The 14,407-nt window shown below is 39.1% G+C and overlaps 1 protein-coding gene across 4 annotated transcripts; it reads right to left on the reverse strand.

Moving 5' to 3' along the window:
- Positions 1–601: 601 nt before the first annotated feature.
- Positions 602–12,521, reverse strand: sp2 (sp2 transcription factor). 4 transcript variants are annotated; one of them, XM_007240143.4, is made up of 8 exons: positions 12,380–12,521; positions 9,521–9,597; positions 8,484–9,239; positions 6,476–6,691; positions 5,967–6,261; positions 4,364–4,535; positions 3,077–3,270; positions 602–2,743 (listed from the first exon to the last, which is right to left on the reverse strand). In XM_007240143.4, the coding sequence occupies exons 2-8, from the start codon at positions 9,581–9,583 to the stop codon at positions 2,643–2,645; spliced, it is 1,797 nt and encodes a 598-aa protein (XP_007240205.2). In that variant the 5' UTR covers positions 9,584–9,597; positions 12,380–12,521; the 3' UTR covers positions 602–2,642. The 4 variants fall into 4 exon arrangements, with proteins under 4 accessions (XP_007240205.2, XP_007240202.2, XP_015458820.2 ...); XM_007240140.4 differs by lacking the exon at positions 12,380–12,521 and adding an exon at positions 11,989–12,346; XM_015603334.3 differs by lacking the exon at positions 12,380–12,521 and adding an exon at positions 11,971–11,996.
- Between the last annotated feature and the right edge of the window lie 1,886 nt (positions 12,522–14,407).

Genomic DNA, 14,407 nt, shown 5'->3' on the forward strand with positions numbered 1-14,407 from the left:
TCTGTCTTTTAAATCAATATATATATTTTTAATGTTAAATTAGGTTTGTTTCTGGTTGGTTCTACTGCTCAAATGTATGATAAATTATCCTTTACAAATTTTCACATCTAATTATTAAATAGCCATAACAACTGTCATATGTTTTTTTGTGTTTCCAGAAAAGAAAAAAAAATTGAGGCAGGCTAATTTTTTTAGTAAGGTACAATAAAATCAGTTTATGTGGTTTCCTTGCACAGAATTTTCAATCTCTCACAATCATTTTATTATTAACTATATAAATAAATGCTGATCATTGTTCTGAATCCTTCCTTATAATATTCTATACAGACCATATGATGGACACACTCCTGACAAACTTTATAAATTCATGTATAAAGCCTTCCTATGTAAAGATCTAATGTAAAAAAAAAAAAGTCTGACGAATTTATCTGATGTGAAAATCATAAAAGCCCCAATTTATAAAACCTACATTTGCCTTACAATATACATAGATTATCTTACACTGCCACTGTAAAATACAATTAAAGTATAATATATTAATATTTATGTTAAAGCTATTATTATGAGCTTGTCATTTGCATTGACGCACACGAACACAAAGTGATCTGAATGCTTTATTGTGTCAATTTGGGAGAGATGGGCTGACTGTAGAAAAAGTAGCAAGCTCTTGTTTAAGCTCCTCAGTACAAGTTATACAAACACAGTTACCTATCATCAGCTTTCAGAGACAGGGACTTTTAGGTGTGGGTCTTATCTAGGAAAGATAGAAAGAAGGACTCTTTTTTTTTCCTTTTCCGGTTCTGACAAAATAAACCAGTCATGGTGCATGAACAAAATACTAAACTTTACCACTTGATTAAAACCCTGAATTTGGTCAGTGCACATAAAATTGGCATTTCTTAATACAAGTTAGACAAAAGATAAAGCAGTTCTACAAACGCAATTCCATGTAATTAGACTGAAATCTCTTTAAATAAGGGGTGCAGCTCTCTAAGGCAACATTTAAGTCAATAAAAAGGGTCATCTAGTAGGCTTGTGTATTACAGGAATGAAACTATACAAATGTTACTTCTTTTCCTCATTTACACTGTACACAGTCCTCGTCCTTCAGATTCGGCCAGAGCAGCCAATGCAGTCATTTTTGTAACAAATATCCTACTCTTTGTGTGGTCTCTGAGATATACTTGTACATAATCAGACATACAGTACAAACATACTTGTGCACAGACTCCTCCCTCCCTAAAGCACTTTTGAGGACCAGAACATTAAACATTTACATAACGTTGATTGGAATAAATTCCAAAATGCTTGGGTATCTCTTAGGCTGTGTTTCAAAACCAGTCACTCATTGAGTATGAACTGTATTTAGGAAAGTCATAAAAATCATCCATCTTGATTTTTGAAAAGGGAGTGCACATTTCTATTGGTAAAGGTAGCATATATATTGTAATGTGGTTTTGCATTCTGCTATCTGAATGAGATTTTGTATTTGAATACATTTTCTCCTAATATACCACCTAAATACTTATGACTAAACTATGTCATCTGTCTTCCAAATACAACTTCCTCCTATGTGTATTAGCAATTTGCTGTAAATTAATTAATGGTTCCTACCCTGGCGATTATTAACTGATGTCAATGTCTTTGTTTTTCTTTCCATTCTAATGACATGATTGTCCTGTCACAGCAAAATATGTTCGTTCCAAACATCACTTAAAAGTTGTCACTGTTGTACCAAAACCTTGTGTTTCAGAATAAGCTTTACATTAAGACAAAAAAAACTTTAATGCAAGTTAATGTAACAAAATTTAACTCCATGTCATTTTGGACCATTTCTACAGATCCATTTGTAATGAAATATTCACACAATTTTAGGGTGGTTGCTGTATTTCAACAGTATAAAAAATAAAAACCTGAAAAATACTGAATTACGAGGTTTTGATAAAACAGCGATGAGATATTAACAGAGTGGAGTTAGATCATTTCAAAATTTACATGTAAGATTCTGAAATGAGCCTTGGCTGGATTACAGAGACACTCCAAGCATGTTCATTTTCAAAATAGCCCAGGTATGTACAAATGTATGTTTGTATGCAAGCAAACATTTACACAATAAAAGCGGTCCAGGAGCTGCTACACACCAGTCAAAAGGCTAAAAAAAAATAAAATAAAATATATATTATGGAGAAAAATAGAGCTTTTTTTTGGCTGGAGTAAAGTTGGTGCTGCAATTTATGTCCAAGATGCTCTCTTTTACTCACTTCATTCTTCCAGCTCTGGAAGAAAAATTTGATTGAGAAACTCAGGATTTCCCATACTACTCAGCCACCACGTCGGGATTCTGCATCAAGCGAGATACGAATGATGCCGGCGTTACTGGCCCTGGTAGCCTGCCAGCCCTCCTTTCACAAATGGGATGGGTAGAAAATGAGATATGAGAGAAGTCCGGGCTAGCACGCGCAGACTACTCCACAGGGCCTGGTTTAGGACACACCAAATGTGTGATTTAGGTGAGGGGGGAGGGGTGTCATCCATTAAAACACATCCCTCCCTACTCTCCATCCCAGGGGAAAGAGTCCATTTTGTTGGTTTGTTTTTTGTTTTTTCTTTTTAAGTTCTTGAGACCTTTAGAAAGCAAGCGTTCACAAGTTCTTGGTGTTGATGTGTGTTTTGTAATGCTTCGTTAGGTGGTCACTCCGCATGAATCGCTTCTGACATTTTGAGCACTCAAAGCGCTTGTCTCCTGAAAATAAACAAACAAAAAATAAATTGGTAAAGAGTCATAAATTGGTCAGGGCCTTGTTTACAGTTTAAAAAATAATAATAATAATAATGGTATATAGTATCTTTCTGCAGGCCCCATTTTGGCGATTCTGCCATTATTATTAAAACTGGTCTCAGTATAACATATGTGCTTTCTTGTTTTTTTTTTTTTTCTTTACATATCAAGTATCTGCAGTAATAACCAGCAAAGCATCGCATTATCAATAGAGAAAACTATACTGAACAGCAGAAACATCAGGGACCCAGTGTTCTGCAGAAATTATGGTGTGGTTTGTGTCCGTGTGCCTTATACCTGTATGCGTTCTGGCATGCCGTTGCAGTTCATCACTGCGCGTGAAACGTTTTCCACAGAAGACCCAGCTGCAGACGAAGGGCCTTTCTCCCGTATGCAGCCGCACATGCGCTCGCAGTAGAGACGTCTTTCGAAAAGTCTTCTCACAACCTGGTATATGACATATATGCTTCCTCTTCCCTACTTCACCTGGCCTGTAATTGAAAAAATAAATAATTAATTCTGGCAATCCCCTAAAAAGGTGAACTTTTGCAAAAATCTTCTGACTAAGCACAAGTGCAACAATATTAACTTCCATGTGATATCTGACAAGAAATTGAGTAAACATGGCACTTCCACTTTCACAACCTAAATCGAAGTAGTGAGTGATGCAAGCTTTTTAAATGGCTTACTAGCAGAAAAAGCACTAAGCATATCTCAGCCTTAAAAAAAAACAGGTACCAATGAAACTTTGACTGAAAAAATACACAATTTAGAATATACAAGTGAAAATTAATTAATTATATAAGCTTCTTTTACTTAGATCCTGTGTCAATTTCATTGGTGGGTATCACTGGTGCTTTGGAGCAGGGGCCGACAATAGGCAGGCCGCGGGCCAGATGTGGCGAGAATTTGTAACATTCCTCCACAGTCTCTTCAGCCTGTTCTCGTTTTTCCGGCCGTTCTTGGACTCCCTATTTCCTTATAAGGGCGTTTTTCCCGGTCGTGTCCTAATTCACTAGCTGGGGTAGCTGTAGTGTATTGGACCGCGACCCTGACAGCAGGGGTTCAATCCTGTGTAAGGAGCGGTGTGTTTATTTGTTTATTGTTTTTCCTTTCTTCTTGGAATCAACTGTTCTACAATTGGGTTCAACAACCCTCTGGACTGGAGAGCTAGTCTGTAGCACTCCATCCCATTACACTTCCTTTTCCAAAACAGACGTAATGGCTTGGAAAATATCTGGCCCGCGGCCAAACTTAACTGCCGACCCCTGGTCTAGAGCAAGACTGAAATGCACAAAATAATTCATGATAATTTGCATGAAGGCTCATGTATAAAAAAAAAAAAATGTCTGTTCCAAACGTAATTCTATGCATCCTGTTCATTGGATGTTAAGCAGTTCATACAATAGAGGGCAGTTCAGAGCCAAAAGACTGACAGTAACAAATAATACAGTAAAATACAGGTGGTTGTGATAAAGTATTTACCACAAAAAAGGCAAGAGGCAGGAAAAAAAAAGTTCTGCCTTAAATTTTTCTGCCAACTTTTTATCAGATGCATCACATTTGTACTTGGGTTTTTCTTGCCTTTTTTCTGCATCTTTGCAGTTCGGGCAGGTGCATGCCATGCGTCGCTTCTTTTCACCAGGTTGGCTCTGCAGCTCGAGTGCGAGTGTCTGGTCCACTTTCAGTGGCTGCGCTTGCGTCTGTACACTGCCCAGCTGCAGCCCTCCCCCCTGGACTGTCAAGTGCTGCTGACCTGAAAAACAAAAAAAATATCTCTAAATATATCTCTAAAAATATTGACACACAAAGGCAAGCGATGACATGTAGCCGTAGCTGATCAGTGAATGTTTGTCCCCCAGTCTGGAAATAGGACTGGGGGACAAACATTCACTGATCAGCTATGGCTACATGTCATCGCTTGCCTTTGTGTGTCAATCTGGCAACCCGCATGAGCTTTGTATCTAAGAAGGAGCAGGTGGGGCAGAAAACTTTCTCCACTGTTTGGAAATTTGATTCCTGTAGCCATTTATCACTTTTTTGTTCCTTTAAGCCACTATACTTAGCTTCATACCACAAATTCAAAATAACAGACAGACACGTTTTACATCAAACACAGCAAGACTTATCTAACCACCTGTCATCAACTAAGATTTTCAGAAACTAAAATCTGGCATGCGTAATTGTCTCCTACATACATTTTTAATATATTTCAGGAGAAATACAGAAATATAGAAATATTTACAGCATCTGTCACTGCCTGGCGTTCAGAGCGATATCATAGCTCATAGCAGAGCTGAAAAGCCAGAACACCATAGACTTCCATAGCCTAGCAACATCAGTGTGTGATGGCAAATAACAGTAGTGGCTTTTATACTGTTATACAAGTAATTTGAAAAACGTTAACTAACTGAAAAAAATTTTGGCCATATCTTCCAGCCCTACTCTGTTTATTTTGTTACATACCAAGTATATAAACGATAGTAAGCACTCTACTAAAAAAACAGGTATAATGCATATTTGTGTCCAGACTCTATGATTAGACAGGGCAGCAAAGCTTGCATCAGTTCTCCAATGCTGAAATAGCAGTCTTCTTCCTTCTCTGCTGGTGCACTTTACACCAGTCCAGCCAAAATTTACCATTCTGTATGGTGACCTAAGGCTTGTGCGCAACTGCTCAGTCATGGAACTTCTAACAATGTGCTAATTCTGCTTCCTGAGGCACTTTGGAACTTCAGAGGTGTTGCAACAAAGTGTAGTCAATTGTTCTGTGTAACTTCCTTCAGCACTGAGGTTCAGTTCTACAGTTCTGTGAGCTTTATCAATTTGTGGCTGAGCTGTTGGTGCTCCTGTTCTAGACATAACTGACTTAACTTATGAAGAAGGATCCAATGACAGTGGCACACTCAAAGTCACTGAGCTTTTCAGTAAGATCTGTTCTACAGCCAATGTTTATCCACAGTGGTGTGCTTGTCTTTTTGCAACTGTTAGCAACGGGTGTGACAGTAGCAACCAAACAATGACACGTGAGGGGGAGTAGTTAAGGGGTAAACATGCATATAGAAGCCAAATCTGCACAAAATAAACCAAAACGTCACAGGACCTATTAATCTAACATTGTCTAATAACTATTAATAAAACACGTCAATAAACTTAAGTATAACCAGGAAAAAAAAAAAACACTTACCACCAGCATTCGTGATGGTCACAGGCACTCCCTGTACTTGTACACCGTTGATATTGATGGTCTGAACAGCTGGACCTGCTGAGGCAAGCTGAGCTGTGTTTAGCCTTATAGGCCCTCCACCAGCAGGGGCGATCTTTGCCAGCGTTCGCTCTTTCCGTGCTCCTTGCTGGGCCTTTTTACTGACAACAGTCAGAGTGGTAGGGGTGGCCGTGGCAACCGGCGTATTTGGAGTGGAAACTATGGTCTTCTGCAACTGTACTGCCTGCCACTCACCTGAAGCTGTTTTAATCAGCACCTATAAACCAACAGATTCAGCAGAAACATACAAATATGATACATACTTACTAAACAACCATTCATGATCAAAATAACTTACACAGCACTGTCTAATCTAAACGTTCTATCACACTGAAAAGAAAACTGAAGTAGAAGCTGCTTCTAGTAGCTTAAATGTCTACGTAGAGGTCATAACATGCCAAAAATATAATAAACAAAACAAAAGGAGTTACCTGTGTGGGTTCAGAAGGGGCCATCTGCACACTGGGAGCAGCAGGTTGTCTCTGGGGCACTTGGGGAAGTGTCGCAGATGCAGCCTGCACCACTTTTAAAGCCTGCTGGGGTATTTGCACTACCTGTGGTTCAGATTTTGGCTGAACCAACTGCACCTGCTGCACCACTGGCTGGCTGCCTCCTGGGCTCTGCACAATCAGAAGATTGTTTCCTGCCTAAAAGGAAAGGAAATACACCAAATCAAATCTTTAAACACCACCACCACATTCAGAGCATATATTTTTTCCCACAAAACTAAGCCCAATCTAAAGAGTTCTAAACCATTGTAATAAAACATTCGTTCAGTCATATTTTTACATGCAGCTAAAACACTAAATTTTATGATTTTGGAAAAAAGCTTTGAGCAAAACCCCAATCCATAAAAAGTTAGCCCAGCTTCAGGTCATAATTCAGACCTTTTCATTTAGTCCCACTGTAACCTATCAATAGTTTAATCAGTTTGCTTTTAAGAAAGTAAAATAATGAGTCCTTCCAAACAGCTCACTGAATTCCAGCATGATACTTTAATAGGATCTTTTAACATCAAGAGATTTCCTCCTACTAGAGGGAGGTTTAATTTGTGCCCATTTTATTGGTTTTAAAAATAGAATTTTTACATTTTTGACATGAATCCACACCAAGTAATGTCAAGCAAATTAAGTGGTGTAATGTAAAATAAGTGGTTCCATAAGCACTGTCCCCCATCAAAAGGACTGACCAAATTCAACAGAGGTCCTGGTCTTTAATGGTTCACATTTACAAATGTAAGTGATCTGTATCTGTGTGTAATGTGAACAAATCTGTCCCTGAAACGCCTCCCATGCACACGTTGATACGCGTATAAATGTCACCTTCTTCACCAACAAGAAAAAATGTCATATTTGAGAGACGACTTGTAGCTTTACAAAGGTGAAATAGATGCGATTTGGGATCACATATGGATTGACTCAAATCTGATTGGAAAAAATTGGATTTGGCATATTCACACAACCAAGAAAAAATCATATCTGACCCACACTGAGAAAAAAATCGTTTTGCTCTGACAACTCTGAAGGATGCTTAAAGCTTTAGAAGCTGAGATGGGAGAGACTCTGCACGGACTGAACTGAAAGACTCAAAACTTGGCAGACAACATGCATACCACCACAAATACACCATCCTCACCATGACACATGGTGGTGGCATCATAATATAGATATATTTTTAGGCAGCAGGGCCTAGAAACCTTGTAAAGGTAAATTAAATGCATCAATATATAGGAAAATCCTGGAGAACAATCTGATTCAGTCCGTAACACAAGGACAACTTGGGAGAAGTTTTTCAGCATGAGAAATCAGCACAGAAACTGCACCAGGAGCTTCAAGGCTTGGATTTTAATTGCCAAGCTGCAGCATAAAAGTCCTACATCACCAAGCACAGTGCTAAGCATCAGATATATTTTTGTAAAGCACACTGGACTCTGGAGCAGTGGAAACATGTACACACACACACACACCCTACTTAAGTGTCATATATGTTTTCTTAGTATTATTTACAATTTAATCTCATAAAATCTTTTTTAAAAATGCCAGGCAATATTTCAATATTTTATGCTTTAATATGCATATCAAGGGGATCAACATTAATGCTTAATGAACACTGACCAAGCTGTACATTTGATAAAAAAAAACTGTGTAATTGGATGATGTGCAGCAAAAACTGAATAATAATAAAATTACCTAAAAAACATAACTATCACTGTTGATGCATTTGTCTGTTTGTCTACATGCCAAAATATTTCACCCATCTGTCATTCTGTGATTACATACACTGCAGGCGGTGGCTTTTATATGGTTCATATGGTTGATTTCAGAATTATATTGTATCAAACAAAATAAAGAAATAGATTGTGATATGAATTTTGCCCATATCGTCTAGCCCTAGTTAACACATAACTAATGAATGCCAACTTGACAGTGCCAAACTTACCTGAATGATATTATTCGCTGTGGTTTCAATCAGCACTGTTTCCACTTGCTCAGAAGTAGGAGGAGTTGAGGCAGGCTGAGGGGTGGCAACCTGTTTCTTCCGCCCTCTTTTACCTTTTGCTGGCCGAGGCGTGGCAGCGGCCGATTCTGTAACAATCTGCGTTCCGCCGACTTCACCCGTAGCAACATTGAGGGGTAGCGTAAGCCCACTAGACAAACGCACAATATTAGTGTTTGAAGCAATATTGGCATTATTCTGCCGCCGCTTCTGCGTTGATGGCTTGATTGGTACAGCCTTCTGTGTCGCTGGCACTGTTGCCACAGTTGTAGGAGTGGGTGTAGCTGCCTGCATTGTAACAGGGGAGGTGATAATAGCCTGGTTAGTCCCAGGAATAATCTGGATCTGTCCACCCTGGGGCATCATTTGAATGGTCTGGGCTCCCTGGATCTGGGGCACCACCTGGTACTGGATGTTGGCAGCAGTCGTACCTGCTGGTCGTGTGGGGGTCTGGATAGTGAGAAGGATTGGGCTGGCTCCTGAAGAACCTAAGCCTGCAGGCAGCTGGATCACATTTCCCTTAGCTGACAGGAAGGCCATATTTTTGGGCGGAGCCGGAGCGATGGGAGCAGGCTTGATGGGGTGCAAGCGACGCGTAGTTGGCTGGGCCGGTGGAGTGCTGACTGGGGCTTGGGCCGCAGGTGGGCCGATCTTACTGCAAGTTGCAGCCAAGAGGGCCAAAGGGGAGGGCTGAGAATCCTACAAGATTGACAAAAGAGAGTAGAGATGTGGACCAGTGTTATTTATTAACTTATGTATTTGTTACCTACATCTACCTATCATTGAGACACAAACAGGCTATGCATTTACTCATTGTACAAAGAAAAAAAAAACATATATCCGAAAATATCATTCAGCATCCCTCAGTACATGTATAAAGATGACTTCACACATTCAGGACAAGGTATTAAAATTGTTCCCGACAAAACAAACACAAAACTAAAGCAAAAATCAATAAGAAGACACTTTTTAGCACTTACTTGAGACGTGGTGCTGGAAGGCTGGAGATATTCACTGGGACTGACAGCAACAGTGGTGGCCATACTGTCCTTTTGATCTATGCATAGGAAGAAAATCCACTGTAGCAAGTGTTTAAAAAAGGGGTAGCCTAAAATAAAGTCACTGCTAAACAGAAAATATTAATAGATGACAACAAAGTCTATACTGCCAAAATCATAACCAAAACAAAAAATAAACACCAATGACTGAGTTTATTTACAAAGTAATGTGTGCATAAATTGAATAAAAGAAATGATGCTCCTGTTCTGGCATGCACTCTCACAAATATATAAAACAATAAACATTACCTTTAACTATTTAGATGTGCATGAATCAGAAGGGCAATGTGATTCACTATGTGATTCATAGTGGTGACCATAACGATTCACGTGACGGATTTGATTACTTAAGAACTCTGGCTTATATGAACTAGTTTTTTGACTTGTTTCACTTCCTAGATGTATAACCATTGACTTGAACTCTGGATTTACAATCTCAAACAAAAGAAATGTTTACAACCGGACTGTTAAAAACTTGGTGTAAGTGGGACTCATGACAAGCAAAGAGGTGCACCTGCGGTTGACATTTACCACTGAAGACATCCTGCAAGGAACACCACAGTAGAACTGTGAAACTAAAGACAGATTGCAGGAGCTAAATAAATAAGCACATGGTAAAGACAGTGAATGCTGTGCAAATGTTGTATTTAAAGCTGTTTAAGAAACGTTTGAAATGATTGAACCGACCTGATTCTGTACGTGCTTACAAATAGTCCATCACTAGATAACCTACATTGCTAACAACTGATTCAAAAGCTTTCATGACAGACAATTCAAACAGCAGAATAATAGCTAGAATTTATCTAAGCTAACTATATTATAGAGGTTGTGTCAGCTAACCTAGTTAGCTTACATTACACACAGTTAGGCTCATAGATATTTAGCTTAACTAAAGAGTTGTTGTTCTAGTTAGATATCTAGAGCAAGCTCAGCATTGTCAACTTAATCAATAAAACAAGTAAATGAGTAATTGGGCAACCAGGTATAACCCTTAGCTAACATACAGCTCTGGAAAAAAAATAAGAGACCACTTAAAAATTATGAATTACTTTGATTTTATCTAATTGAAAACACCTGGAATAAAATCAAGAGGAACATGGATGATCACAAGCCATCAAACCAAGCTTGAAATTTTGCACCAGGAGTAGCATAAAGTTATCCAAAAGCAGTGTGTAAGACCGGTGGAAGAGAAAATGCCAAAATGCATAAAAACTGTGATAAAAAAACAGGGTTATTCCACCAAATATTGATTTCTGATCTCTTAAAACTTTATAAATATGAACTTGTTTTCTTTGCATTATTTGATGTTTGAAAGCTCTGCATCTTTTTTGTTTTTTTCAGCCATTTCTCATTTTCTGCAAATAAATGCTTTAAATAACAGTATTTTTATTTGGAATTTGGGAGCAATGTTGTCCGTAGTTAACAGAATAAAACAACAATGTTAATTTTACTCAGACATATACCTATAACTTAGATAGCAAAACCAGAGAAACTGATCCAAAAACTTAAGTGATCTTTTACTTTTTCCAGAGCTGTATATGAATTTGCTAACGTTACACTTGTATTTATTTACGCCTAATGCTGGTCTTTGCATAGTTAACGCTAGCGTTAATTAGTTAAGTGTTATGGCTATACAGAAAATAAAACTTGTGTCGCAGTAAGTCACTAGTTGAAATTAACTATATGACTTAAAAGCTTAACTATCTAACTACAGGCATACAGTTCAACGATATCATAAAAATCCAGAAAAATATTTTTTATCAAGCTAGCAAATGATGTACGACTAAACTAGCCTGGGTTGGAGGTCTCAGTAGTAAATATTTACTAGCTAAAAGACACCCACAGTTTTCGCGCGCGGCCTGACAGCGCCACCTCACAGCCACAGCTAAAGCTGCTAACCAAACACCACAACGACGACGCGCGAGCGAGCTAGAGGCTGAGCTAGGAAAGCTAGCTGGCTGGCTAACAACTAGTTAGCTCGCTAGCTAACGGTGTTTCTAACTTAAAACAGAACGTCGCTGCACTCATACCACAGTTCAGCCGCGTCGTAAGAGTAAACTCAAGAGGAGCTACTTAAACACGCGTGAAAATAAATGCGAGCACACAGTCCTAAGGGGCTTAACCCAAATCCGTACACGGTAAATCTGCAGAGCTGTTAGCTGCGCTCCGCAGGTTAGCATGCTAATGCTAACGAGCCCCGGACTGGCTAAGATAAACTCTTTGATACGGAAAAGCAACCCGAATCCGGAAGTGTGCAGCCTGCTAGTGCCGGGCTATTGTTTCTTTCGAGTCGTACACTTCTCTCTCTGGATATACAGAGCATTACAGACAACCATGTGTTTAACAAAGTAGATAGTAATATAAACACCAACGTTATAATTCCTACCCACCGCTCATGACGACATTCGCTCTCCGTGAAGCCCTCAAGAGCAAGCCCACGACAGACACCGCCTGCCCCCTTCCACCAATCCGCCTGCACCTGCAGAACTGAGGGATAGCCGCCCCGTCCAATCAAAACAGGCCATCTCCAAGATTGACATCTGCTCCGACCAATAGAACGCTTCAGTAACGCAGTGACAATTGACGAGCGGGAGCTCAACCAACCGCGCGCTGCGGCTTAGGGACAATGGGCGGGTTTTGTGAAAGGCGAAGAGAACAAGCCCGAGCCAATGATACGCGCCCGTGTATTTCAGTGACGTCCAGCTCACCCAGTAAGAAATGGCTGTAACATATCAATCAAAAGTAATTGACATCCATTTTGATCGATCCGCTCAAACTTACTCGCAGACGCTTGAGTTTCCTTTTAAACGCAGGCGGAGAGGCTAAACCTCAGGCTTTAGTCTCAAAGTCTCCCTCAAACTCTCCGCCAGTTCTCCTCCGTTTGCTCCCTCTCTTCAAGACTCGCCATGTTGAAGTGAGTCTCCGAGTCTCCAGTAGAGACAGGGGGGTGTTCCCTACTGTAAAGCCTTCCCGGAAAGAGGCAGGGGTACAGATAATACGATAATATAATGCTAAACAGTAAATAAGTTAGTAGACTGTAAATACTGTTTTTAGGCTAATTTGCTCCCAGGTGTGTCTTTTGGTCCATTCATCTTGAATTTTTTTTCTCGTTTTCTACCAAGTTTATACAGCCAATTACCCAACCCACTCATTAGGACTCCCCATATCACTAGTGATACCCCAACACCAGGAGGGTGAAGACTAGCACATGCCTCCTCAGGAGCCACCTTTTTTTTTAGAACTGCTGCTGATGCAGCATTGCTGAGTAGCATCACAGCACACTCGGAGGGAAACGCAGCAACTCTGTTCCAATACATCGGCTCACAGACACCTTGTGCTGATCGACATCACCCTTTGGAGTGATGTAGGGAGAGAGAAAGGCCAGTTGTGCTCTCTCAGGTCTCCAGTAGATGATGGCAAAATACATGAACAGGTTTCGAACCGGTGATCTCCTGATCATATTGACATTTTGTCACAGTTTATAGAACAAGCCAGAATCAAATTATGTAAAAATAGAAGAACAAAAATTGAGATCCAAAGACAATTTTGGCAATTTACATTCTTAAAACTGCCTTTAATTTACAAAATTTTTACTCACTTACACCTTAATTCATTTTAAATTTGTTTGAATACAATGGGCATTATAAAACTCACCTTATTTACCCACATGATTAATTTTATTCTAAAGTTTACAGAATAAAAGAGGCTTGAAGTTTAGCTGCCACGCTAATGCAGAAATCCCAGGCTTTATCTAGACTGCAAAGTGTTAAATTAAGGGATGAAATTAGCCTCCCTGTGTTGCAAATGTACTTGAACCAGGTGCAAAAAGTCACTCTCAATATTAAAAATCAATTGCCTAAGATTTCTCCTTTTTAGCCCATAAAAGGCCAGACATCTCTCTGAATATTGGTACCAAGTTCAAAATTGAATGTTTTTCTTTCTTACTGTGGATGTGACTAAATATTTTAAGATAAAATGGCTGATGTAACAAATGACACTACAAAAATGAATAACTGGTATTTTAACACCATACTCAGAAATTTGAATGGTGCCAATGGTTGGAACAAACCTGCAGAATAAAAAAAAAACACAAATTAACTAATTTTGTTTGCATTACTAACCCAGCACAACTAAATTCTGTAAATAAGATCAGATAAAAGAACACACCTTCACACACACACTGTCGTATGATGCTCTCATGAGGTTCAGTATATGTCACTTAGGAACATCTTAGAATTTATGGGTTAAATTGATGGATAAAGCGCTGTTAGGTATAAAAGTCATTTTTTTACGCATGCATTAACATTTCTCAATTAAGAGTTCTGTAAATTCCCAAAATGTAGACTTTCACTTTAAGGAGGGCATTTTCTTCTAATTGTTGGGGGATAATAGTATTCAATGAGCAATGTAAATTCAAGTGTATTCCAAACAACACTTTAGTTGTTTAATTAGCTGAGCCAATTAAAGCACCCAGCCACTAGGACCCCTCCTATGGCAATGCAACATCACTAGGCATCCAACACACTCTGAGGAATGTGGCACATACCCAGCTCTGATGTGTCATACATGTTCCAGTCAGCATCACAATCAGAGAGGAAACAGCACCATCTACCCTAATTTTGTGCTTTCTGACTCCAAATTCTATACATCACCACCATTAACTCTGATGTATTTGCATTTCTAAAGCATTTCTAATTCAGTGCACTATATTTATACATAGTATAGTGTGATTGTGTGAGGTTTGGGCCCCTCAGTAAAATAATAATGCCTGCATCTTACTGCTAACAGTTAAAATAAATTTTGAAGGAT

Source organism: Astyanax mexicanus, chromosome 16 (genome assembly GCF_023375975.1).
Source record: "Astyanax mexicanus isolate ESR-SI-001 chromosome 16, AstMex3_surface, whole genome shotgun sequence".
Lineage (NCBI taxonomy): Eukaryota > Metazoa > Chordata > Actinopteri > Characiformes > Acestrorhamphidae > Astyanax > Astyanax mexicanus.